The sequence below is a fragment of the Lingula anatina genome, chromosome 3, assembly GCF_051362555.1.
Source record: "Lingula anatina isolate TDL-2025a chromosome 3, LinAna3.0, whole genome shotgun sequence".
NCBI classification, from domain to species: Eukaryota; Metazoa; Brachiopoda; class Lingulata; order Lingulida; family Lingulidae; genus Lingula; species Lingula anatina.
The window spans coordinates 10,983,327-11,009,971 of record NC_141769.1 but is presented as its reverse complement, the minus strand read 5'-3'; the positions used below and the strand labels follow the sequence as shown (position 1 = coordinate 11,009,971).

General features: G+C 39.2%; 2 protein-coding genes across 4 annotated transcripts; one reads left to right on the top strand and one right to left on the bottom strand.

Moving 5' to 3' along the window:
• The first annotated feature begins 802 nt into the window (after positions 1 to 802).
• Positions 803 to 26,120, top strand: LOC106157642 (pappalysin-1). Of its 3 annotated transcripts, none has more exons than XM_087009047.1 (22): positions 803 to 1,880; positions 7,574 to 8,518; positions 9,088 to 9,199; positions 9,515 to 9,660; positions 10,363 to 10,647; positions 10,953 to 11,077; positions 11,366 to 11,555; positions 11,803 to 11,920; positions 12,389 to 12,542; positions 17,503 to 17,675; positions 18,706 to 18,828; positions 19,104 to 19,195; positions 19,398 to 19,597; positions 20,305 to 20,611; positions 20,840 to 21,086; positions 21,413 to 21,603; positions 21,768 to 21,972; positions 22,200 to 22,359; positions 23,251 to 23,328; positions 24,265 to 24,397; positions 24,658 to 24,839; positions 25,137 to 26,120. In XM_087009047.1, the coding sequence occupies exons 1-22, from the start codon at positions 1,199 to 1,201 to the stop codon at positions 25,377 to 25,379; spliced, it is 5,091 nt and encodes a 1,696-aa protein (XP_086865173.1). In that variant the 5' UTR covers positions 803 to 1,198; the 3' UTR covers positions 25,380 to 26,120. The 3 variants fall into 3 exon arrangements, with proteins under 3 accessions (XP_086865173.1, XP_013388811.2, XP_086865174.1); XM_013533357.3 differs by having other exon boundaries at positions 804 to 1,880; positions 22,197 to 22,359; XM_087009048.1 differs by lacking the exon at positions 23,251 to 23,328 and having other exon boundaries at positions 804 to 1,880; positions 22,197 to 22,359.
• On the bottom strand, positions 12,524 to 15,554 carry LOC106157637 (uncharacterized). Its single transcript, XM_013533350.2, has 4 exons — positions 15,430 to 15,554; positions 14,413 to 14,669; positions 13,687 to 13,873; positions 12,524 to 13,330 (listed from the first exon to the last, which is right to left on the bottom strand). The coding sequence occupies exons 1-4, from the start codon at positions 15,494 to 15,496 to the stop codon at positions 13,224 to 13,226; spliced, it is 618 nt and encodes a 205-aa protein (XP_013388804.2). The 5' UTR covers positions 15,497 to 15,554; the 3' UTR covers positions 12,524 to 13,223.
• Positions 26,121 to 26,645: the final 525 nt, after the last annotated feature.

Below are 26,645 nucleotides of genomic sequence, written 5' to 3'. Positions count from 1 at the left end.
ACCCGCCAAATCAACTTACACCAACAGCCAGGCGGCGAGTGGTTCAATAACTACTGCATGGTAAGCTTATGAATGCAGTCAGACGGCTCATTATTTTCTCGCTTAGAAAGAATAATTGGTACACATGTTACACATATCACTATCCGAGGAAGCTGGCACGAGTAGGCCTATAGGCCTGATCAGAACTGTGCAGAATACAATAAAGTGCAGTGAATAGAAAGAAATTGAAAAAAGATCAAAATGTCATTTGTAAATGTTACTTCTTCAAAATTATGTACGAGATTCGAATGTATTTGCGTTCCTCCCGCGCTCCAGTTCTCGGCTCGAAACTATCAATATTTTTACTTTATTTTTTAAAAAAATAATTTCCACTAACTGGTTCCACATTTTATTATTTTTTCATATTTTCATTTGCTCTCTTTGCACAAGCTACGTAGACCCATGGTTTCAATGGGAATTAGCCCTCACACACACACACACACACACACACACACACACACATTGAAATGCCCAATATGCTTCAAGGATATATCCCCTCTTGTCGTCAATCATGACACAACCCACCTTTGATAACACATACACGCACAAAAGACGACAAGGACAGAATATCCATTTTATCCATTTTATGTTTTTTCTGCGTCGGCACGTACTTCCTCTTTCTCCCAGAAAAAAGTTTGTTCTATGACCCCATGTGACGAGGTACACACGTGCATCTGTACTCCACACGCTTAATGAAAATAAATAAAGTAGCAGATTTATCGGTGACTAATAACTTGATAAAGAAACTTTTGACCGATGAACCTTCTGAAATAGGAAGATGAACCCAGAGAGCAGGGAGGGGGTGGAGTTTCTGCCTCTCCCGCACTTTTTCAAAAGGAAACTAAAAGGCGACAATGGCACTCTTTAAATCGGGATGTTTCCAAACCCATCTGAAAGAGCAATCTTTTCCATCAGCAAATGATCACTGATAATCTACATGGGCAAACCAACTGACAGATTACTTATGAGGCCAAGAGGAGGAGTTAAGTGTAATTGCTCTGCGTGCCTCAACTTCCTCTGAATGAAGCTTACGCACGATGCCCGACCTCTAACCCTGCGGCGGTGGGACGTGCCTTTTCAACTCTCACCCGAGTGCGAGCAGACGCTTTTGTTGACAACCGGGACAAGTTTTGAATCGTAGACAGGTTATGGAACAAGCATGAGTGGGGGAAAGGTCATTTCTCTGGCAAACCACAACATAAAGCCAAGTTCTCGCCATTTAAGTTCATCATTGAGACGTTCAACTTCACTAGGGACGGAATCTTCCTTTCAATTTCTAGGGGTTCAAGAAAGACGGGAGGCATCTACAATGATGACCTCCTCGGTTTGTTCTTTGGTGTTATTGAAATACAGTTTGATATTTACCGTGTTATTGTTAGTAACTGTCAAAATACCACCATGTGAAGGCGGCAGTGTGGAGGACTATCACAGGAGGTATGGAGAACGTGCCCGAGCCGCTTGGCTGGCAGCGACGCAGCATAGGCGAGATATGAGACGTCTTGGTGGCGCTTCCCACCGTCGGTCGGATGTCTCTCGGGATCTGCAGGTCCACCCCACCTCCCACCACCGTCACTCCAGGGGGGTCCACGAATCAGCCGACGAGTACCTGAGTCACCAGTCCTTGGGGAGACATCGCCGCCACGTGGACGGATCGGGACGCGGGTCGAGCACAGCCAGGGGAGGAAAGTATGGACACGCGCTGTTATTTACCGGGGACGCCCAAGTTTTGCGATTGAAGCCCAGCGGTCGGAATGTTGCGTTCGAGATTCCAAAGAACGATTTTACGGTGGAATTTTGGCTGAAACCCGAGGGCGGCCAACTGGACGAGGTCCCCATTGTCGGTGAGTGAAAATATAATTGCATTTGTCACATTTTTAATCTGCTCGTTTCATTAAGAATTTACAATGTATACGCAAATGTAACAGTATGTGGTATGTGGTTTTGTACTGCAAGTATGTTGTGTGCATTCATCATGCTATACATGTGTATATGTACATTATCATATTGCTGCATAATTACTTACATATAAGTAATTTCTTACGTTATATCATCACAGTCTCTCTCCTATCGTATTATATTGTACTGGTATTTCTCTGTAATACCAGTGGCGGAGTTATTGGGGTGTCAGGGGGGTCCTGACTCCCCCTTCCATTTCTGAAAAAATTACACCGATTGTCCGCCCTTGAAATTAGAATTTTAACCATCTGAATCGTAGTTCCAAACCTTACCAAATGGCATCGTTCGCCCTCTAAATTACCAAAAGTTTTTTGGGCCCTTCAGCGAGCCCCGAACCCCACGCCAAGGGGGAGGGGTCTGCTTTGCATCCGCGGACTCCCCCTTCAAATAATCCTGGGTCCGCCCCTGAATACATTGTAATTAACTACCACGACAGCGGTATATTTGATTGCAATAAAAACTATCTATCTAAAATCACGAAAAAAATGCGAATTCATTTCCCTCCTTTCGGCCCACAATTGTTGTATCTGTGGTATGTGAGGTTGCCTTTTTTATTTTGAAGCTAGACTACCATATTGTGAGAGAAACAAATATGATTACCCCTATTATCTAAATTTTCCATTTTTGAAATTGTACGGTCCGTCTCCTTACTTGATTGGGTGATAGTTGGCTACGTCTGTTGACTCGTCTATCATATTCAACTGTCACATTTTGTGGAAGTTACTTTAGAATGAAAATTGCCTTTTAATTTTGAAAGCGCAAAATTATCAAGAGGGTGTTTGGTTTTACGCACCCCTTTGTTTTGCGAACGAGAACTCACCTTTTTTTCATTCCGTTTTTAAAACAATTTGATATAAGTCTGTACATACCAGTGCTCCATTGAGTGTGTCTCTATCTTTTCAGAGTAATTTGTAATACTTTATCTTAAAGAGCTGGGGACCATTTTAGTGCCCTTTTGTCGGGTCGCGTTCACAGCTTTTTACTGTCATATTTACACAACTCTGTTGAAAAACGCCCACATTCCTCGCAAAATCGTTATCATATTGTTGCACTTACTGAAAAAAGTTGTCTGAATTAACTAACTAGATTATTAGTAGAAATGTGATTTTATCAATTTTGCGATCAGTTTGCAATAAGGGTTGCCCGTTCAACGGTATTTTTAAAACAATTTCTCCTGAATAACATGTCCAACCCTGTGCAAATCATTTAAATAGAAAATGCGTTTAATTCGACATAAAACAGAACATACCCCGACATATCGCAAGAAAAATGTGTAAATGTACAAACTGGTTCAGAAAAGTCAAAACATACGTGTAAGATCCTGTTGATAGTTTATTGTCTGGCTAAAGTCGCTCAATGCCAGTTTCATAAAATAGTTACTGCGTTCCGTTGGGTGCGTGCAATATACGATGATTGCATTAGCTCTGTTATTGTTTTTTTCCGCGAATTTCCAAAAAAGGAATTGTAGACTGCATCTTTCGAGGTGAAATTTGATTTTTCACGAATAACATTTTCTCTTCAAATTCGATTTAATTGTTATATACACACACACCATTTATTTAAGCAAAACCATATATCTATGATCATTTTAGTTTTGTGGTTAAGAATTTGCTGTTTTGTTTTCTTTGTATTTTTCATCTAAACCTGTTAACATGTAACCAGTCGTTAGGTATTCGCATGTGAACTAGTGCTGTTTGTACATTGCTCGATGTTTGGCCCAGCGTCAAAATACATGTTTTTGTTAATCCCTGCATTACTAAACGTTTTTCACTTAGTTATAAACAAGGCACTTTTCTTTCTCCTATTGCCGCCCTTCCATCTCCACCCTCAGGACAAAAATCACTCCCGACAGATTGCGAGTACGATATGTTGAGTTTTCTCGTCTGTCTGCGCTGTCTGTCTGTCTGTTATTTGGACAAATAATCTCTTTATGGGGGAATATGTATATCATGATTGGAAGGGCTTGACACAAGGGCAAATTAGCTAGATTTTGAAAGAAATTTATTTGAGCCGTCGAATACCATGGTTTATAAAACTAAGAACAAGAATCAAATGTATGGAATTGACATTTATCAAAAAAGAGCCTTTTTAAATCCTGAGGCTCTATGCTACATTTTTATTCTTATTTACACATTGCCCAAATGGTCGTAGAACTTTATAAGTGCAAGGCACGTGAAAGGATTGCTGAAGTTGTACAGGGCGCTGATAAACGACCACTTGTTTACGTGTCCTGAGGATGTAGTAATCAGAGTAATTGCCGATTTAACCGCGTGGGATGGTCGGTAAACACGCGGAACTTGCTGCTCAGTGATCTGCTCGAGCAGAACTGTCTGTATGGCAAAGCAGTGATATTCCTACACACACACACACACACACACACACAAACTCACACACACACACACACACACAAACTCACACACACACACACACACACACACACACAGAGAGAGAGAGAGAGAGAGAGAGAATTATGAGGTATATGATCTTTGGTTCGTTCATCTCTGGTATTTTCTATCAACTTCACACACTCCCCATTTCTTTCTGATTGCTTTTTCTTCCGATTTAACAAAATCAACCTCTCTTTGTAAGGATACATGTGTGACTTGTTCGTGAAGCACATGTAACATGTAATGCCTTTAAAAAATCAGGTGGACTTTGTTCCATGCTGACACCATACACAGTGAATGAAATTCTAAGTCTGTTCTCAGTTTGTGTCCAAACATAAATATACACGAGTCCATCTTAGGGCGTGTTGAACCTTGCAACTCAGCAGAATTGAAAAGAAACGAGTAATAAATGCGGACTTTGATCGGAACTGCCAACTCAATTTGGCACTGCTTATGTTTACATCTTTTTCACATTCGTAGATGTTAATTATATACTCGCGTAAGTGTTATTCAATCAAAGGATTTATCACGAGTCAGCCTCAAAAGAATCGATGGGAAATGAATGATATCGCAAAATTTTGAAAAAAAGGAAAAATGAATACGCTCATTGTCTGGCCGTTTTGAAAATATGGGGATCCCAGGGGTCTTATCCACCCCTATTCATTACAAAGCGTTAGACGCGGGCGCAGAAAAAGAGAGAGAAAGAGAGGAGGCGAGAGAAATGCTTTCGTCTCAGTCGATCCCTCACACAAGAATTAAATCAAGTGTAACGCACTTAGGAAAATAATGCTGCCCGGTCAATGGTTCAAATATCCCTGGGTTAAAACTCTGATAACTTAATACTTTTGAATCCACACTCTTTGGTCTCAATATTTTCTGGTTAAAAGAAGTCATCATCTCGTTTTCAAATAACCGAAAAGAGAACAACGCTTAAACGGCACACACGAGGAGGTAGTGGGTGTGGCGGGAGGACAAGACTTTTGCCAAAGGCACCAAGGAAGTTATCCAACAATTCTGACTTGCAAAGTAAACAAGGGCAATTTAAAACGGCACCTAAATTCTTTAGAAAAATGCGTAGCGGGATTGTAATATTAGTACTGCCATTTATCGCAAGGGCGCTTTGTTACTATCTTTACTAAAAGTCTCCTGGACTTGCTTGACTTTAACGCACAGGTACGTTTGATCCCTCCAACATTGATTTAGTTTAATTTAGTTTTTATGAATGTATCAGACAAATATAAATTATATTCAATAAAATAATGATACTCATAAATGTGAATAAAGCATTATTTCTACTTATTTTCCGATAAATAAGATTATTGATTAAAATTCTTCCAATATAAAGATGGAAGCCTTGATGAAATGATGTTCTGCGCAACGTATTGAAAGAGGTAAGAAGTAGAAGAAGAAAATCACAAATTGATAAATTACTTAATTATAAAGCAGTGAAAAAGATAAATAAATCATTTTATCCATAAATGCCAAATAAAAAATGTGAATGAGTTAAAAGTGCTTTTCTCTCACGATATCTACTCTTATTCTTACTCCGTGTCTACCGCGAGCGTATCCTGATTTACGGATAAACTGCGGTTTTGAATGGAAGCCTGCAGCAATTCTTGCTCCCCGTAGATAAATCTTAGCATTCAAGTTCCTGAGGATGTTTGATTTTTATTACAGCTAGCCCGATGTCTGCTGGAGGTTTATTAACAACTCCGTGATGTGATAGGCCGGGGAAGTGGCGTGATTCTGGGACCATTTTTGAAACATTTTATGGATATGTATTTTTGTAGAGTAGTCGAACTAATATATGGATGTTGAAATTGGCCTTAATGTTACAGAAGTCTGTCTGCCTCTTTATAATCTGTACAGGAAAGTCTAGCTGAGAGGATAGGTGTTCTAGAGAGAGAGAGAGAGAGAGAGAGAGAGGGAGAGAGCGAGAGAGAGCAGGTTTAAAAGTTAATCAGTACTCTTGAAAAAATAATGAAATTACAATATATAGTCACCATTTCCCTTTTTGTTGAAAAGCTCCGATCATATTTGAAAAACACGCTAACATTTTTTCATGTCTCTATTTACAAAGCATTACTGTTCCTGTATGTTATCTAAACAAATCTGCCGCGCTTCCTCCTTCTTTCTTAACCAGTAACATATAGGTCGTCCGGTACAGCACCTGTTTCACACCAAACACCACCAGACATTGGCCACAATCCAAACTCACAAGCACGCGTACAATAGCGGTCAGGTAACTGCAGATAATTTGAACAAAACTTGGCCAAGTGCGGCGATAACATTAAATCACACGACTTCAGCGTTACCAGATGATCGCATACTTATAATACGTAGCATACCCCTGGCGTCACGATTGTACAATATCAACGCAACTTTCGATTTAGAGCTCAATTTCGTTCAAGCAATTACGATGATGTCCTTCCACCTCTTTTGTAAATTCTCATCTCTAAAGTTACTGCTCTGATGAACGAAAAGAGCTTAGTCATGCACCAGTGACTATTTTTCTCAATTAATGACACTTCTGTCCAAGTTCATAAACGGGTTTCTGTTATTGTTATTTCTGTTTTTGTAATACTCCCTTTTTTTTAAATAATTCTATTTCACTTAATTATTTTTACAATTTACTGAGAGAGGCTATCAAAGACGATTTTTCTACATGTCTTATTATTGCCTGATTTCAAAAATTAAGGTGCCTTCACAAATAAATTATCGCGCAAAGTAGTACGAACTAAGTCCGGGGGTACTCTCGCTGAATGCAGTCAGATAAAAAGATTATACGGGTGTGTTGGAAACAAGAGGAGGCGTGTTAATATATGACTGAATTTGGCGAGAGTCCCAGCAGCGTTACGTGTACGTGGTACGAAAGTTTCTGGATTGAACAGAAGAATATTCAATTATTTGAGCGGTGTGGGTTTTGAAAGTTTCTGGGTCGAATATAAGAATGTTCAGTTGTGTGAACGGTGTGAATTTTGACCATATCCGAGCAGCGAAAGGAAAATGTCTGGAAAATGTGTACTTACTAATAATAATTAGTAATGATCAATACTTTTGAAGAACCGACATTGGGTTTTATTGGATTTATGTTCTATCTTCCTATGATTGTGTCATAACTAATGAAGATGAAGAGTTGTTGTCCTTCTAACCGGCACACATATTTTATTTAAAAACTTTTCTTTTGACAGGCGTGTTTGATACCTGTGTCACAGAAACTGGTCAACGACACCCAGGAACCTGGCAAATAGGGATAAAAGCTACGCGGAAAAACGAAAGGAAAGATGCGCGCATCTTCTTCTCGCTTTATACCGAGCGATCTCGCAAAGGCACATTATTAACATCGTCCAGAAATTATATTCCCGAGAAGTGGGTCCATGTTGCTGCTGTTTATGCCAACCATAAAATGAAATTTTATCTAGATGGCGCCAAAGTGGCTACTGATACAACTCAGAGAGGGGATATTTTCAGTGAACCATATCATCGCTGCAAACAATTTGAAATTGGCGGAGACGCTATTGCGAAGCGATATTTCCGAGGATCATTAGACGAAATACGCCTCTGGAGAAAAGGGCTGCATCACAGCGAAATAGTTCGTCAAATGTTTGAGGGAAAGACAACCGCACGACACCAAAACCTCGTTATATCGTCCAACTTCAACACCCTTACAGGATGGGAACTAGAAGACGGCCACAACGAACCACTCAGGGTATATTCCACCATTGATGATCACCGGTTCGACATGGCACTGACAACGCCACCTTGTGGTCGAACGGTCTGCGATGACCCAGATGTAGTCCGGAGTTACGTAGCGCACCCAGAACTGCGCGCACCGAAAGAACTTCGATACCGTTTAATCAACGTTTACGATGATGATGGCACAAACCCATCCGTTTCCTCTTCTCAGATACTCGCACAACATGCAATGTTACAAGATGCATTTCTACGTTATGACATTTCATGGACGTATGAGGTAAAAGAAGTAAAAAGCAGTTCGATGAGAAAGAGAAAAGTCTTAAGAGAGTGCGATCCAGCGAAAATTGGGGACAATAAATGTGATCGTAACTGTAACTTCACCACGACAGGCTACGATGGAGGGGATTGTTTGTCTTTGCCATGTGACCAAGAACAAATAGGTAATTTAATTTTGTGAATAACAATGGCACAAAACGCGTGTACTTTTGTTTCAGATTGATGAAATTTAGATCATCCGAGATAGCCGAAGTATCAAGCGAGATTTCGCAGAATTGAGCGTGGTGCAAAACGAAAAAACAAACAAACAAATAAACAAACAAACAAAAGAAAGCTGACAGAATGCACCAATGGGTAGGGTCTTATTTCTCTGCTTGGTTTTTCTAAAAAAATGTTTAATTACTGACTATTACAGGAATACAACTTCACTGTGATTTGTGTATCACTATTGTTTTGCTTTTAAAGATGACAATCGGATATTTTCAGTGCATAGAATTTCACCCTCAATGTTAACCCCACCTCGCTCGGATTCTTGCACGTTTGACGGCATGGCTTCAATACAGCCTCGTTTTAGGCTATCACGGATGATGCCCACACACACATACAAAGTGCACACACACACAGAGAGAGAGAGAGAGAATTAGATTTAAAATTATGCGATTCTTATAACGCTTTCTTAAGGGTGAAACATCCATTGCAGTTTTCAAATCTAATTCATATTTTTTTTACAAAGGGAACCATTATTGTGACCTGAACTGTAACCAGTACCGCTATGGCTGGGACGGGGGTGACTGCTGTGAGACCGGTGACAGAGGACATTGCATAGACCCCGAGTCGCCACACAGGTGAGAACAACACGTGTCTTAGTCGATCTCGTTCAACGGCGTTCCATAACGTATGACAGCGCAAAGACGTGGTGTAGCCGTTGAAATAATCTTTTGAAGGTGTCTGTATAGATTTTGGCGTTAGATTGAGAGACTTGCCCTTGAAATTTGATCAACATGGAAAGTAGATAAAAATCGTCAATCTTATTTCCAAATAAAACAAATTCAAAAACTACGTATTTCACCTTTTCGAGTCACAGCAAAAATGCCTTTGTATGAAATTAAACAGATCATATCAGAGGTTCTATAGGACTATCATAAAATTGTATGTTTCAGAACCTACCTGACCTTGTCTGAATACAAAGCCATGTTAAATATATCCAGCAAATCACACCTGAACGTGTTCGTCCCAGAGTTGATTGCAGCCAGTATCCTTGGACAGGCCACATACCCCTGGGAGAAAGGGGCTTTAGAAGAACAAGGTACAGGTATAAGGGCTGCCAGTGCTTTTGGGTGAGGTTTTATGGGAACAATTCTGTAAGCACGTATTGGCAGGCACTAGTATGATGTCTTTGGAAGTAAAGGTTAGCACATGTTGTTAGGGCTTTAAGTAAGGCCTTTTAAGAACAAGCCAAGCATATATAGGATTGGCGCTAAAATGTTTTTGAAGTAACATTTTACTTGTACAAGTGAATTGGCACGTTTCTGTACTAGGTTGATTCATCGATGAAAATAAGCAAAACTAGAAAAGCACCTAGAGAACGCAGACATCGCCAAGACAAACAATTAACTAATAATTAACCATTACTTAATCATTGAACCAACACCAAAATATAATCCTTTTAAAGTTAGCCCATGCCGACATATCCTAAAAATTTCATCAAAATCCGTCCGTAAATTTTTGAGTTAAATTGGTGGCGAACTAACAAACAAAACACGACCTCCTGGGCGGAGGTAATTAATAATGTTATAATTGGATAGTAAGTCAAATGCGTTTGCCTCTAAAAGACATTGAGACATGTTTGAAAATACGAGAAGACGTAATGTAGAAGAAAAGAAATTATAATGTGAGTGGAACATAATGGAAAATAATGTCTTCCTTACTGAATTGCAGATTCAAACGCTTCCAGGTCGTCGAATGTGTCCCTTTGTAAACGTTTATATGCCAATGTTCTGTGTTTTAGGGGGAGTCGTTATCGATGCTAGCCGGTATGGACGTCCAGGCTTTATGTCCACCCTAGTCCACGAGGTAGGACACGTCCTGGGTCTCCTTCACGTGCATCATGGCGTCTCTGACCTCCGATGTGATGACCAGTGCGCCGAGTCACGCCCTTCTTTGGAGCTCGGGGATTTGTGTTCAGATACAAACCCTACTCCGATGAATTCCAAATGCCGAGACCCGGATGAAGTTACGTGCTCAGGGACAGTTTACAAAAACACGCCGTACCGAAACTACATGAGTTACGCAGGTATATGAAACTTTGTATGGCATGGCAACTTGTCACTGAGTCTGGAATAAACAGTATACCCGAAACAATGACAAAATGGTTGGAATATAGGTTTGCTTCAGAAATATCGGGCAACTGTCGAATTACATGTCATACTCAAAATACACAAAATGGCTGTTCGTTATGTTGATATCTAACTTGAACATTCGACTTTTGGCTTGGGTCTTAAAGTTATTGAACCACGTGGACACGTGGTCATTTTTCGACTTGTTTATTGTCCAACGTTCGATCCATCAATTTCTTTACTTTGTCTTTGTGTTTTATAGAAGGAGACAATTGTACGGATCATTTCACTCCTCAGCAGGTGGCCCGTCTTCACTGTTACGCCGATCTGAGGTACGGGACCTGGATGACTGGGAGGGAACCTTCACCAATACCAATTGCACCAAGGGTAAGTCCAAACTGGACTAAATATGTCCGTTGTTTGACCAAAACGTAAACACAACAGACTCTGCGGAGATGGACCTTTCATGCTGGCATTCAAACATGAAACGCTAAACTCTTGAAATACTGAAAATTACTTGAATTTTTTTCACCATCGAAATAGGTTTCAACTGCAAACATACACAAAATGAGGAATTTGCCCATTCAAAATCAGTAATGCAAAGATAAATAACTGATTATTGTGTACTGAAATCACAATAAGAACATTTGACATTCGTCTAGATTTCTACTCCAGATACTTAACACTGCCGCAGACACGGTGACTTTGGCGTGGATTCCTCCTCTCAACACCCAGAACGAGGACGATGTGAATCAGTTCTGTTCTCTGTGTCACCAGGACGACTCTCTGGGCCAGTACGCCACCTCTGCGACCTCTTCCAACCCTGGGAATATGACTGTCATGGTCACACCGGACGAGGTCTTAGGTGGGTTAACGATTTTTAATCGATTTTTCTCAGTTGTGATCGAAGACCAACAAGCCGTGCTCTGATTTTGACCAGCGAACAGACAAACCCGTTGCCATCATTGTAACTTATTGGGACAAAATAGTTTGGGAAAAGAATGAATATTGATTAAATTCAATTAAAATTTCTGAGTGTTCACACTTTTTCAACATATGAATGTATCAAGCAGACGATTAATATTTTTTTCTAAACAAACATGTTCTTACAGGAGCCCCAGATGCTGACAGGTGCACTCCTAGTCAAGGTATTTGGTTCTCTGAGCAGGATTTCTGTGATATGGATTGCTTCATAGACGTCGGCTTTAGTGTACCGGTTATTCCCACTAGGTAGGTTATACCTGTACATGTGTGATGTCGGAGAGAACGAAAGAGAGGGTAAATCGTTTTACAAGATTACATTCTCAAGATATGCCTAATTGTTGTTTATTAAATGTACATGTAACTATCAATGTTTATATATATCGGGAAATAGAAAAGAGATTAATTTGCAAACATTTATTGTTCAAAGCAAGCATGCCTGATATACATGTATCAATGACATTAATTTCATCATTTCGATCACACAATTTGACGTAATAATTAAACATCTTACATATAGTACTTTTGGGTCTAAAACACTTGATGCATTTGGTTCCTCTTAAATTGCGAAAGGAAGGCAAGCCAATATCCAAAATTTTCCTCCCAAAGTAGTTACTAACTCTTTAGTAAGGCGTGACCTAGAACTATGGTCAGTGCACAGAAACAAACACATTTAATGCATTTTGATAATGAAATATATGCATTCACACTGGACAGGTTGTTGTTGTGGGTGACGTGGAACACCGTGGACGCCATAGCGGACGTTGAGCTCCACTTCATAGATGGCACCACCGTATCCTTGGGTCTAATAACAGTGTTCTGTGATATGCCATTCACAACTCACCTTGACGTCAACCAAAAAGTGAACAAGGTATGTGCATTTTGTTGACAAACCATTTGGATACATATATGTGATTAAATTTTTGTACACAAACTTCTAGAACAATGGAGAAGTTGTTTTAACTGATCAAACCGACAATTATTTGGTAAGAATTGTTGTCCTCATTTTATTTGATTTTAAAATGTCCTTAAAATGATTTACTAAAGCTGTATGAATGCAATATCTAAGTTGATATATACGTTACAGTTACATACCCACTGCAACATGTATATTTAACCTTATATTCTGTGTAAATGATGAAACCGAAATCTTAAAATAAATTATGAATATTCTGTCTTAGAACAGGCAGAAGTTTTGAAAATAAGAAAGCTTGTACACATACCCGATATGCACAGTATCGCTGTTGTGATAACAACGTTCTAGGTATGCACTATAACGCACAACCTGACGATTTAGGATTCTTTAATGTCAATTTGTTGTGAAGCAGTGTTACTTTCATGATGGCGCCGTGCACTGATGTATAGATCCATAACACCAACTGGGCCTACTATCATATATGTCGTTAAAAATCAGAGAGCGTAAAGTTTGGACGATATGCGCAATAGTTCCGACTAAAATATTGCAATCCTGCGATGTGTGTTATCTCACTCGCAAGGGTTGTCCTTTCGATTTCCTCATAATTCTGTCTTAGACTTGATTAAACCGCCAACGTTACACTCTGGTGCACATAGTGACAGTTATGAGAAGCGTGACCGACATTAGCAGGGAGTGTGTACTCCAGCTTCTCTTACTCCCACTAATTCCAGCTGAAAGTTGCTCTGAAAGTTAAAAAAATACCGCTGTTGTCTACCTTGGCAATAAATATAAGGTTTGGGAGATAACGTAGAATTCTATGTAACAGTCAATTAATTACTGTTATAATGAAAAGCCTTTTCATAATATGATGAAAAGGCTTTTCTGACGAGCACACTTTGCCCTGCACCACACATAACACAAATCTGACACACTTATTACCGATTGCGTATCAGAGCCACGCTCAACTAGCGCAACCACTGCCAGGCAATGAAAATCATTTGAAGACAAATTTAATATATATTAATGTAAAATATAATATAGCGCGTCTAATTTGACAGATGATTTTTTAGCTGATTTTACGCAGAGTACGTACACTTACCGAGTTTAAACTTTACAAAGCGTTCAGTTTTACCGGTGACCCCAAGTGGTTTGGCCTCTCCATTCCACTTAGTATCGTAATGTAATGTCACCTCCTCCGCCATCGTGGAGTGACACTCGGAGTAGCAGGTGTCTTCACAGCCGTGTTTTAACCGACCCGTGCATGAGTAGCTCCACGAGAAGCAAATCTAAAATAGAATGGATATTTTCCGATATTTTTTTAGGCTCTTAGATTTTTTTTAAACGATCCATAGAGTCGTTACGGTTTCGCATATAAATGCGTTCTTCTAGTCTTTCAAATGGACAGAATTGCCCCATATCGTGACCCCCTACATTTATCGACGAATAAAAAATTGCCGAGGGCCTGTGTAGAGATATAAAATATCGTAATCTGAAAGTTGTAAAAATGTTTTCCTACTGCAGTTAACTGATACAGTGTATGTAATAAACTAGAAAAACACTGAAAGAGAATTTTCTACGGCAATTTTCTATACTGTTGCTAGGAAACAGACAGACAGATGGTTAATTAATCATTAACTTTAATTAACAGATCACCTCTATCTCATTGTTTGTTACTCGGTCCCCTTCCGACAGTTCTTGAATTTTTTATTAAAATGCGCCCACAAATTTTTCCTTAATGTAGCCAACAGACAGACGGGCAAAGCGACAAGCACACAAACAGACCAACGGAACCAAAAACATAACCTTCTTGGCGGAGATAACTCACCCCATTTCCTATAAACCTTATATGTAAAGGAGTATCAATGTGTAGGGTACTCAGATCTGTCGACCTATTGGCTTCAAGAAATATTTTTCCGAATTTGGTTCCGCATGTTTCTTCATCGCACGACGTGAAAGATGAGGTCAAGGATGGCTTGTTAACGACGCATGACTTTTCACAATCGAACAAAGTCACTGAAGTGCTCTTCTTTGGTCCATAGAGATGACGGCGGTCGGACGAAGGGGCGAGATTTGGAGGACATGCTTCATCGAAAAAAAGAAAAAGAAAAAGAAAGAGAGTGTGTTGCAAAAATGATGGAATATTATTCGTTTTGATTAAGTGTGTGTGTGTGTGTGTGTGTGTGTGTGTGTGTGTGTGTGTGTGTGAGTGAGTGTGTGTGTGTGTGAGAGAGAGAGAGAGAGAGAATAGAATTCGGATATTTATTTTGATTGACTTTTGTGTCATTAACAAAAGACGGCGTTCCACCTCCATGGGTCTGTTCCCACAACTTTAGATCGATCTATCACCGCGGGGAGTCTCACCAGACTACCGTCAGATAATCCCCCTTAAGTGTCCGTCCCCGCCCACTACAAGCCGTAAGGGGCAATTAAATTTCGTGTCCGCCCGGCTGACAGCTATTCAGCGCGAACCCCCAGGGAGTTAGGTCGATCCAAAGTAGGTCGATCTAATCTATGGAAATGGGGTGCATGACCATAACAAAATAACGCGAGCTGAAGTTTTAAATAATAGCATATAAAATTGAATACATAGTTTTTTTTTCGAGAATTCTTGATGAATAATATTTATGAATAGTATTGGCGTTATTTTAATCAATATAACATGTAATAACTGCGACAGCTTGCCTCTTTTAGTACTTGTCTCATACTACTTAAGAACTGTTATGGCCAATTTTAGGACAAAATGTGTGTTAACTGTTGTTGCATATATTCAAATCCAGCAAAATGCGCTGGACCGGAAAGCGTGACGGTTTTTTAAATCGTTTTTTAACATACGTACACTCACCTAATGTGGACGCTGTGTGAAGGTACACGAAGTTAATAAGAAGAATGTAAACTATGCTACATTGCATTTTGTCGAGCTGTTGAAAATGGTCCCTAATTAAAATGAATAAACTGGCCAAGATGCAACGTTTTTCCGCGCCCTCGCCTAAAATATGAAAATAAAACTAAATGAAACTTTTCAATTTGTGCTTTAAAAATCCGTTGCTACATGTATCTATCGTAAATATAAACGCCTTCTTAACATTATATTGTTGTTTTCCCTTTCCAATCTGGACTAAAGAGTGAATTTGTGACAATTTTTAATTCGCAAAATGTCATATATTTACTAGTACATGTGATCAAAATGATTTAAGATAAACGAATACTTGCCTAAACGTCAACAATGTGCTTTCAAAAGGACAAATCCTTGCTCGATCCTTAATCGTACGCTCAGGGGTTTGAGGCGCGCAGAGAGTTGAAAATAAACGGAAATCGAGGGCTATCTAGGGGTCGTTCACACGTTTCCCCCCCCAAGCTTTCCCTGTATTGCGATTGGACTGGTTCGGTTCAGATTATAATAATAATAATCTGTATTGAGCACTAAAATGTGTACAAGTTACATTTTACAGGCTCTCTATTCTAATCATAACAACTTTATAACAAATATACAAATCTATACATTATCGTAGCGGACAAATTATGCACAAGTCAATGAGTACGCCGTGAAGGGACCTCAGCATGCGGTGATTCAGTAAACTTTCTACAACCTACATTTGTAATTACTGCCATGCTGTCCAAAGATGGTGACATTTATCTGATATAAACGAAAAGTGTGCAATATTAAGCCAACCATGCGTACACTTGTGACTGCAATTAGTCAAAGTTGTTGCTCAAGCATGCCGAATTACGGATTTATACGCAATGTGATAAAAAAATGATCGCGCGGTCCTCTTAGGCCGATTCAGGACCGGTTCAAAGCTTAGTTGGATGGCACTGCGAGTGAACTAGATCTTAGCAACCCCTCTCACATCTGAATCCCGTTGAAAGACACGAAGGCTCAATGTACCTATTTCTCAAATACATCACTGTCACTTCTGTTTCAAAAATGTGAAGTATATAGTATTTTTGACTTTGGCCTTTGTCAGTGTGATACCGTATTTGGGTCCGGTCTATTAAACAATCACCTGGACTGTGATTTAAAAGGCTATATGGTCCTTTAAATTGTTGCTGGGACTGTAAAGTAAAGGTCATAAAATACTGTGTCGCCTTGCTTGACTCCTTTTTAGACGGAAGGACTCTTCTTGATAAACAAGATACTTGATCTGCACATCGGATCGGATTTACGATCAATGATGCCGTTGTCCAGTTGATATTTGTAATAAATCACATGTTTTATAACACGAGGGATACAATCACAATACTTAATGCCCGACCTTTTAAAGAGATGACTTTTGTAATTATACGTTAGAAAGTTTTTTTTGTCTGATGGAATATTCAAGGCCGATGAGCTGTTAACGAAAATATTCAAAAAAATGTTTTCACGGACAAACTCGATACTTTAAAATTAGCATTTTATATTCTTTCTGCTAGGAAAGACTGCAAACAGAAATTTGACAATCCAAACAAAAATTAAAAACAAGTGTCGATTTATGAAGTTGTAAAGATAATGAAATCGTAATATATGCACAGCAGCTTTGAAATCATCATTTTATTTCTGGGTACTTCCGTGTCAGTCTACTCGAGTTTTACATGCCTCCCCCCCTTTCATGAATTTCATAAAGTTGAAGTTGTTCTTACTCTGAACCATTTCTATCTATTTTGATCCAGGATGGATATGTTGTCAACATAGCAACGTTTATACATTTAGCCCTTATCATTCCCTACTTTATGTTTATCAGGTCCAATATTTTTATTTATTTGGCGACGACTGCTTATTTTCCTGGGTCAACTCACTCCTATAATTTCGGAGCTTTTAAGACCCGTTCTCGACTAAAGTTCTTTCGTAAAACGGGGTCTGGGTTTATTTCAGCATTATCAAAAAGTCCCATTATAATATATTTTCTGTTGCATAATCCCCCGGCATTTTGTCACTCAGGTTCGTATCTACACCAGCAAGCCGTGGGTCGGCATAGATGCCGTTGAGCTCGTCTCTAAGCCAAACCATCCCAACTGTACTCGCTGCAGGCCTCTCAAATACAAAGTATATCGTGAGCCCAGCTTCCCCGACGGAGCCCCGGCAGCAGTAGATGAATGTAAATTAATTGACAGGTGAGGAAAGGTAATATTATAAGTTGAGTTTATAGGTTAAGTTTTAAAAATAGAAGTTTTTATCTGTACATTTATATTGCAACTGTATGGTCACAGTGCCATGGATATTAGGGAAGGTCCAATTTAAGGGTAAATGGCAAAACAACATGAAAATTATAGGTGAAGGTGCTTCATATGTCTAAGTGGACAAAGGGGCCTACTGTCATAAATTAAGTTGACGAGTTTCGAAATGATAATGATATGGCACAAATACGTGCTCAGAATACAACGAAGGTTATATGAAGCATGCTGCATGTATATATATTTATAAATATTTACTGAAAAAAGCCTATATTTAAACTGATAGATCGGTTGCTTGGGCAATTTCCGTCTTACCCGACCAATGACAGTCCCGAATTAGCTGTCAGCAAGGTACATGTAATGCCCAAGTATAACTTTGATAACCCAAATGATGACTGCCTGACATTGTACCGTATTGGGTCGGTCACTCCGGCCTACACGTATTCCTTGGTTGACCCACTTCTCTTTGTACGATGTAGGTCAATCCAACTCAGCGGGGACTCTCGCTGAATGCAATCAGATTGAGAGATTCACACCCCTCTTGTTTCATACCTACTCGTATAATGACCAGCTTTCCTGCATTCTACTCAACTCCAGGAGGAACCTGTTTGTTTGCCAATCTGATTGCATTCAGGGATAGTTCATTTGGAGTAGGATCGATCTTCGTAAAACGATAGCTTCATTGTGATAAATGTCACTCGATCCTACCGAAACTCACCAAAGTATCTCAGATGCGTGTTTGAGGAAAGGATGGAGATGCGTAAAAAGGTAAAAAAATTTGGTTTCACGACCAAAATTTGTTTTAGGGCATATAGATTGAATACCCCCCCCCCCCCCCCACACACACACGCACATGTGCGATTCACCCATTTTGCCTTAAAGAATTTATACTACCAAATTTAAAATGGAAAGCCTCTCTCTGCATATAGAAAATATTCCATGAGTCTTTTTTTATCGGATTTCCGACCAGGAGTGTGGCAGCTGACACGAACTACACGTACCGCATCCAGGCTTTAGTGGACGGCAAGGGCAGCGCGCTGTCCCCGGCGATTAGCTATGTCCATGGGAGTCCGTTTTGCGGAGATGGTCATCTGTAAGTTGTCTTCTACACCAGTATATTTTGTAGCTGGCTGTGATACCATTTCAGATTCATTAATGTTTGGTTTCTTTTCTCTGTGAATTGTCTCGAAACCGAAAAAAAAACTATAATTCAGTTTAATTTCAGTATTCCATAACATACAAAAAATGGACAAACTAAGACCACAAAAAGTCATGCGATTGTGTAATATATATTGTTTAGATGCATCTTGTTTTCTTTTTTGTTAAGATATTATGAGTGTTAATCATAAACTTGGAATACATTCCCAGGGATTCAAACGAACAGTGCGATGACGGAAATGCCGCTGATGGTGATGGCTGTTCCATTGACTGCATGACAGAGGAGTTCTTTAAATGCAGAGGTAATACTGAAACTAATATGTCTAATATACATGTAATATTGGTCAAGTTGGAAGCGGAATTTCTGTCGATATTTCAATAATTTAATACGTGAAGATACAGCCATATGGAACCGTATAAAATATATTAAGTGACAGCATGGTACAGGTGACCGAAAATAATAAGAAAGTCAAAATAGTTTGATTTAAACCCCCATGTTTGAAGGTTCCCCTAGTCTGTGTTATCGCCATGACGGCGACGGTGTGTGTGAGGAGTTCGAGAAGCAAATAAGTGTGGAAGACTGCGGCTACTACACCCCGCTCGGACACTTTGACCAGTGGGCAGCCGGAGCAGTTGCTAACCCCGTCTACCAGCGGAGGTCATGTCCAGAGTCGGTGGTCATTGGGCCACCCACACACCCGCAGGTATTTTATTGATGAAAGTCTAGATAATTTTAGTACCACCTTCATAATATTATTACTTAACAAGTGCTCTTTATGGCCAAAAACTTTTATGGTGTTTTGATCAGACGCGTATAAGTATGGCCTTATCAGTTTGTTTAAAGCGGTTTTTTTTTTTTTAATTTGCATCTCACGTTACAGAAATGCCTGCATGCAATATAAGAATCTTCACATTCTACAATAAATATGTATTAGCTAATCCAACATCTTGCTAAGGGCGACGTTAAGATGATAGAAGTGCCCTGCGAATCGGGGCAAAGAGATGTACATGTATAAAGCAGTCGACGAAGACAATTTTAGTACATTATAATTTGTAGGGCACAGGGATGAGGTTGGTTATGTCTCATTCTTTGATTTCGCTTGTAATACTGTTTATATGGGGTTGGGGATGGGGCACCATAGAAGATGAGAAAGGGTCAAGTAAATATTTAAAAAAAAATTTAATGACAATTCATGAGACACACCTGCACATTTAAAAATACAAATATCGTCAAAATGCTTTGGGCAACGTAGACATCTATGCAACTTTCTCTTAAAATGACATTTATGTTTTCTTATTAGTTGCTGTATCCATAATGTAATATCCATAATCAGGCCGGACCTGATCTGGACAGCCATGTCGCCGATTATTTTGGCGGTAACAGTCGTTCATAGGATCCAATGTTTTGCAGGTGTGCGGTCCAGAAATAGACCCTGTTCACTCGTGGTACCCATGCGGCGGTTACGGCACCGGGGAACAGTTCTGGCTCAAGGTGTCCTTCCAGCGTCCTGCCATAGCGTCCATGGTCATAGTGTACATAGGTTCTGATGGCCTTATGGAGTACTCCCGCGAGGTGACCACCATAAATGTCGAGCTAATTGATGAGAATGGGGAACTGCACCCTGTCGGGCACAAAGAGGTGGAACTCCGTTGTAGGGACAATCCTGTCGAAATTGGGGTGCAACATGATTTAAGTAAACCATTCTTTAAAACAAAAGGTATGTTGATTAGGGCAATTATATAATGTCATGGGAATGTTTTAGTGATCGTTGATTCTCAGAAACCTAATAGGCCTATATGAATTTTTTTTTCTTACAGCAAATTTGTGATGTCGTTTAGATGGTCTTTTATTCAACTATCAAACGGGCCCATTTTTCTACCAAAAATTTCGGATAAGTCTTCCAAATGGGTTATTATACAATTTTGAATCTCTTTTGACTTCTTAGGTGTTTTAATAAAGTTTACGTCCCCAAATGTGGCAATAGCAGCTGTTCGCCTTCGGTCTTCCAAACATTTGGACCCCATTACAATCAGCCAATGCACGGATCAAGAGCTGTACAACCCTAGCACTGGACGTTGCTCAGCTTACAGCTGTACACTCCCTGTATGCGGACAATATACTGTCGAAAACGCAGAGGTACACTGCACCGGGACTGAAGATGGCGACACCTGTGATGTGACTTGCCATGACGGGTAATTGAAACATGATAACACATGGTTAAATATTACTGCTTTTGGCAAAATTTAAGGTGTTTGGGAGTATTTCATTTCAGAGGCTGTATAAAAAGGAAGGCATATATTTATCTAGTAAAATTACTTTACGCATCAAACAATTTGTTTTTCATTTGTCCAATCTACGGTGCCTTCAATCTTTTATTCCTTTTCACCGAAGAGATGGAAATGATCAAGCGATGGATGAAATATAATGTATTTAGTTTGGTACTCAAATATTTACTTGGCTAAGAATAACGTTCTTATATCAATATGAGAATCTATTCATGTGTGTTTTGTTTCCTCAGTTATACCCTTAGCCGTTCCCACCAAGAAGATATCGTGTGTGTGGCCGGCGTTTGGACAGGGCGGGACCTCATGTGTGTCCCCATACAGTGTGGAGAGCCACGAATTCGGTTTGCCACCAGCGTCTGTCCTGATGGTACCAGTTTTGGGAACCAGTGCATCTTTAACTGCAACCCACCAGCTTTGTTAAGAGGTGGGTGTTTTGTAAATAGCATGGCCATTGTACGTTAGTTACAAATAGGGAAATCCGTAAGGTTGATTTAGATGTAGGGTCTGTTGTACAAATAAAACTTGATAAATATACAAAGTTGCATGTGAATGTACTAGGAATGGCATGAGATTAATTCCTTTCTACAGGAACAGACAATACGGTCACGTGCGATTCCGATGGCCTGTGGTCTCTTCCCGTGGCTTACTGTCAAGTAAAGTGTCCGCGCCCACCCAGCCCGACTAACGCCATGCTGGCCACAGTTCAGTGCAAGGAAAATGAACTGGACCCCGGAACCAAATGCAAATTCAGGTGTCAGAGAGGGTACCATGTCACCTCCATGGCGAAATCCAGGTAGGTCGATCTATTGGAAGTTCTGAGTAGCAAAACAAACCTTTGGAAATATTTATTGCAACTCATTTTATGTTATAGAATTTTAAGCTTATCCCATATTCAGTTATGAATGTTCACGTCAATAGCACACGTCCAAAAAGGATTTTTATTTTAATTTGATCCGAATCACTCGACCTTTTGAAAGCAGGAGCGGTCGATCATCTTTTTTGACTTATTCTTTGAAGGAGGACGTTTCACAAGACCTGCATGGGGGACGGCAGTTGGTTTGGAGCTGATTGTGATAAAGTCACGTGCGATCCCCCGGGTTTACAATATTATGGCCTTTATGCCTGCACAGACCGCTACGACTCTGGCTCGTCTTGCACCATGAAATGCCCAGATGAAGAGGTAACTTGCAGTATTTTATTACATCTTTAAATGACATTTCATGGCCACTTGAATTTGAATTGACTTACACAGTTTTAGGGAACAAACATTTTTGGGTCATTTGTATTAGCTCTATCGTATCTTATTCATTCAATACTCGGTGATAAACTACCTGGATGGTCGGAAATGTCGTGGTTGATGTGTATGTCTGTGGTAGCCAAATGATATCTTATCCTAAACTGACTAATGTGTTTTAACTGCACGGTTATTTCAGGAAAAAAACTTTTAACCTATTTCAGCATCAAATTAACACGATCTTGAACTGTCTTATTGTTTTGTCTTGATGTTACTTATACATTAGAATACTCACAAATATTCTGTCGAATCTCGGTCGCTCTGCATTAATTGTGTCAACTCCACTTGAAGTTGTATGTGAAATGCCTACTGTTTTTTAATTAACGGATGTTTAATCAGGAATATTAACACATTGTCAAGCAATACAATCAGGTATAATGAAATTATCAATTCCCGAAGACTCAAATAGTCGTGAGGTTATGCTGATATCGTTTCAAAAGTACTGTTTAAATTGCAGTGTTTTTCGATGCCTAAAGATGAACTGACTCGCACCAACCAACATGATAAAATTAATTCCCCATATTTTTATACATGAATTACATTCATAAGCTGACTTGAATATTCCCACGCGTTATATATTACAGCTGCATTTGCTTATGTATCATGATCCGAAGTTTTTACAAAAGTTTTAAATTAGTATCATAGCAATTACACGTGTGAAAATATGAGTTATTCTAAGCTTAAGGGAATCCACCTTTCTCTATTTTCTAAGACTGTTGAGATACAAAGTAAGCCAACAACTCGTTTGACAGATGTTTTTTCCACTAAATTTATCAGCCAAGACCTTCATGGACGGGACGTACATCCAGACTAGTCTCCACGTTTCTGGGATATTTTTCTCGACGGTCCCATGTAGTAAGTTGCAAGTCCTAAGGATTTTTATGCTAGCGGTAGTTGGATGTTTGCTTGTCTCTTGTATTGCAATTGCTTTTACGTAGTTTTATTTTGCGGTCGCTGGTTCAGCTACGACTTACCAGTATAGCGCAGAGGACAGCATGCTCTCACAGATTATGTGAACGTACTGTAGATGTAACACTTCTCGATTGCCGTCATGCATGTTCTACCGGTATATTTTTTAGAGCTCTCATCTCTCACTTGAATTTGTCTATCGGAAAATAACCTTTGAATGGATTTCTTTGACTTGTAACAGGCGATTTAACTTAAACAATTGTTCTGACTGATATTAGTGCTTGATTCACGACTGTGGTGGCTGTTGTGAGCATGGCCGATTTTTAATACTTTTACCATTTTCCTATATTTTTCCATATACGTTGTAAGCAGGGATCAAAGTCCGCATATTTCAGGAAATAATGAAGGTTTAATGTAAATTTTCAAGAACACTACTATAGTAGTACAGCACGTTGTTTAACTACAGCGTTTTGCGGTATTGTTTTTTGTTTTTTGTTTTTTGTATAAGTATTGATGTACACATTTCATACTGGTAAATGCATATTTAATAGACAGCTTAATAGTACGCCTAGTTGACGTCATCAGCCAGGTCTGTAGCCAGGGGGGTGGGGGTGGGGGGTCGAAAGAACCAGAGGTCCCTTCTGGGTAAAATTATATCTAAGTGCACGAAGGTTTCATAAGGGAAAATGTCCACTTTTTTTTAGAAAAAAGACCCCACCCCCACCCCCACCCTTTTGAAATTGCTGGCTACGGGTCTGTCAGCCGTGCATGAGCATCAGAGATAGCATGTGATAGTTTCAACTCAATATTTTTTTTAAGAAGTTAAAATGGATTTATACGATAAGTGCCAACTTCAAAACTGCAGTCTAATTTTCGATCTAGATGACGTCCACTATAACATGCCAGAATACTGGACATTGGGACAAGGATTTTGCCCCTTGTACGACCATTGCCGGTCACTGCCCAATGCCTGTAGATGACCAGCTGGACATTTTCTGTAACGGGACTTCAGTTGGTAAGTATTAAAAATTGCGGCCCGCTCTACATACGTCTCATTACTTGTTGCATTTATTTCTATGAGAGAATTATGTTTTATGTTTCTTTCATTGAATATCCTCAATTTTTGACGGTTCTTGTTTATGTTGAATTTTTGTTTTCGTTTTGGCATCGCATTGACAATGTACTGTATAATAACAGGCATTAACAGCCCAAACAACCTTTTACAATATCGATTTGCATTTATGTCCTGCTTGTATGGAGTCAAATATCTTGCAGGTTCCACGTGCAACGTGTCATGCAAAGGGCTGTACCACGACCCTGTGCTCCTGGGTAAGCCACAGCGCCATTTGGAGGGATATATTGGTGAGAGAAATGTCGTTCGGACGTTAACGTGCACTGGAGGGTTGACATGGCAACCTGAGATTACCACTATTAGGTGCATGGAGCAGTGTCTATTGGTAAGTGTTTATGTGTTCAGTCATTGCAATGGTGCTTTGTCAGCGGGGATTAAACCATGTAAAGGAATTTTGTATTTATGATTGCGTAATTGTGTCCTTTGGCGAAAAATGATTTTTTACTCGTATCCGTTGAAAGGGAACAAGAAACTGTGATTTACCTGCCTTTGAAAGGCCCTCCTTGCACCTTTTAATGATCCTAATACTTCCATTACATTATGCTTTAGTTTTAATTACAGTTTAGAAACTTGAATTACTTCATGGTTCAAAAAACATGTAGCAATTTACTTTCGATTTCAGTTCAGTGTTGGTAACAGATACTGTGATCCAGAAAACAACCGAGAGCACTGCAATTGGGACGGCGGAGACTGTTGTCCGTCCACTGTCGAAGGCGGGTTTGTCATGAACCGCCCCTTGCTCTGCGGCGACTTGTGTCGATGCCTTGACCCGCGCGCCAAAGAGAACAGACAGTCATTAGACGCAAGCAAGAGACAACGAGCGAGCTTTGCTAATATGAGAAGCTTGGGAATGCGAGGATATTGATCTGTATTCCATTTAGATGTAATATTTGTATACTAGCACCATCATTTATTTTGAAGTTAAATGTTTTATAAATAAGCACATTAATTCTCTTAAGTGATCAGAGGATAATTGTAAGATTTACTGATAAAGAAATACCAATTGGTTATTAAGGGGAAAATATCCAAAAAGAGATCAAATTCGTATTATGTGGTATTTTTTGCTACATAATTGCCCACTTTGTCTTTAGATTTGAGTTATAAATTTTGAAAATATACAGTTCGCAGTCAAAAAATGTACGTTACATTAACGACCAGTTAATGACAATAAAAATGACATGTAACCGAACGGAATTTTGACTACGAAATGTGAATTTATAACGATTTTAAATGTATATATATCAGTCATATTTTATTAAATCTTATCGCGCTTTTGAAAAGAATAACGTATGTTGATACTTTGCTGTCTTTTATTACAGTTAATTGTAATTTTATTTTCTTTGTTGAGTTAAAATTGCAGTTTAATTGTTTAAAAGTACATGTATTTAGAAGTAGATTTTAACCGTTTTTAGTTCTTCAAAGGAATATTTCAAGATTCTTATGAAACTAGAATCTCTATATGCCAAACAATGCAAAGAAGGTCAGCAATTATAAACCGGTGCAACTAGGTTTTAAACGTTCGATGTTATTATCATGCGTTAAAATGTATAATTTTACTAGTTGTTATCTCTTGGATATGTACTGATAATAAAAGGTCTTATTTTAACAAGGGTAATAATAGCTGTCAATCAAAGGATAGATAGATTGATAATTTTTAGTGTGTTTATGGCCTTTAGACATAAAAGTGGCCTTTAAAGACCAACTATTTTAGTTTTCTGTGACATAAGTTATGTAGATAGTAATTAACATAAAATATTGTATATTTCATAAAAAGAAAGACGTGGCTGGTATCTCAGTCCAGTAGCTGTTGTGCTTTAGTGGAATCAATGGTGATTATTCGAGTACGTTGGTAACTAGAGGAGGCATGTTATTCAGTTAAGCTGGTTGCTCTCAGAAAGAGTTCTCACAGGGTTGGGTTGACCTTTGTATACCGATGGTGTTTTAACTTTTTTTTTTTGTGAAGCCGACCAGAGAACTGGCTTGTCCCTGTCACCCGCCCCCCTCCACTATACTTCACGTTCACTAGCACCATTAGATACAAACACACAAAGGTGATCAGTGAACTTTATAACTTGCACTTTTTTATTTTAAAGGCATACAGTGCTTGGTTAAGCCTAGATATATCATTAAA

What these genes read in the sequence shown, in the direction of transcription:
- LOC106157642 (XM_013533357.3), top strand. Translation starts at nt 1,199, where the DNA reads ATGAGTGGGGGAAAGGTCATTTCTCTGGCAAACCACAACATAAAGCCA. An exon ending in GGACGAGGTCCCCATTGTCG is followed by an intron (nt 1,881 to 7,573) that starts GTGAGTGAAAAT and finishes TTCTTTTGACAG; the next exon opens with GCGTGTTTGATACCTGTGTC. An exon ending in TGAAATGCCCAGATGAAGAG is followed by an intron (nt 22,360 to 23,250) that starts GTAACTTGCAGT and finishes TAAATTTATCAG; the next exon opens with CCAAGACCTTCATGGACGGG.
- LOC106157637 (XM_013533350.2), bottom strand. Translation starts at nt 15,496, where the DNA reads ATGCAATGTAGCATAGTTTACATTCTTCTTATTAACTTCGTGTACCTT. An exon ending in TCACACAGCGTCCACATTAG is followed by an intron (nt 14,670 to 15,429) that starts GTGAGTGTACGT and finishes TTTTCGATGAAG; the next exon opens with CATGTCCTCCAAATCTCGCC. An exon ending in CTTTGTAAAGTTTAAACTCG is followed by an intron (nt 13,331 to 13,686) that starts GTAAGTGTACGT and finishes TTTAACTTTCAG; the next exon opens with AGCAACTTTCAGCTGGAATT.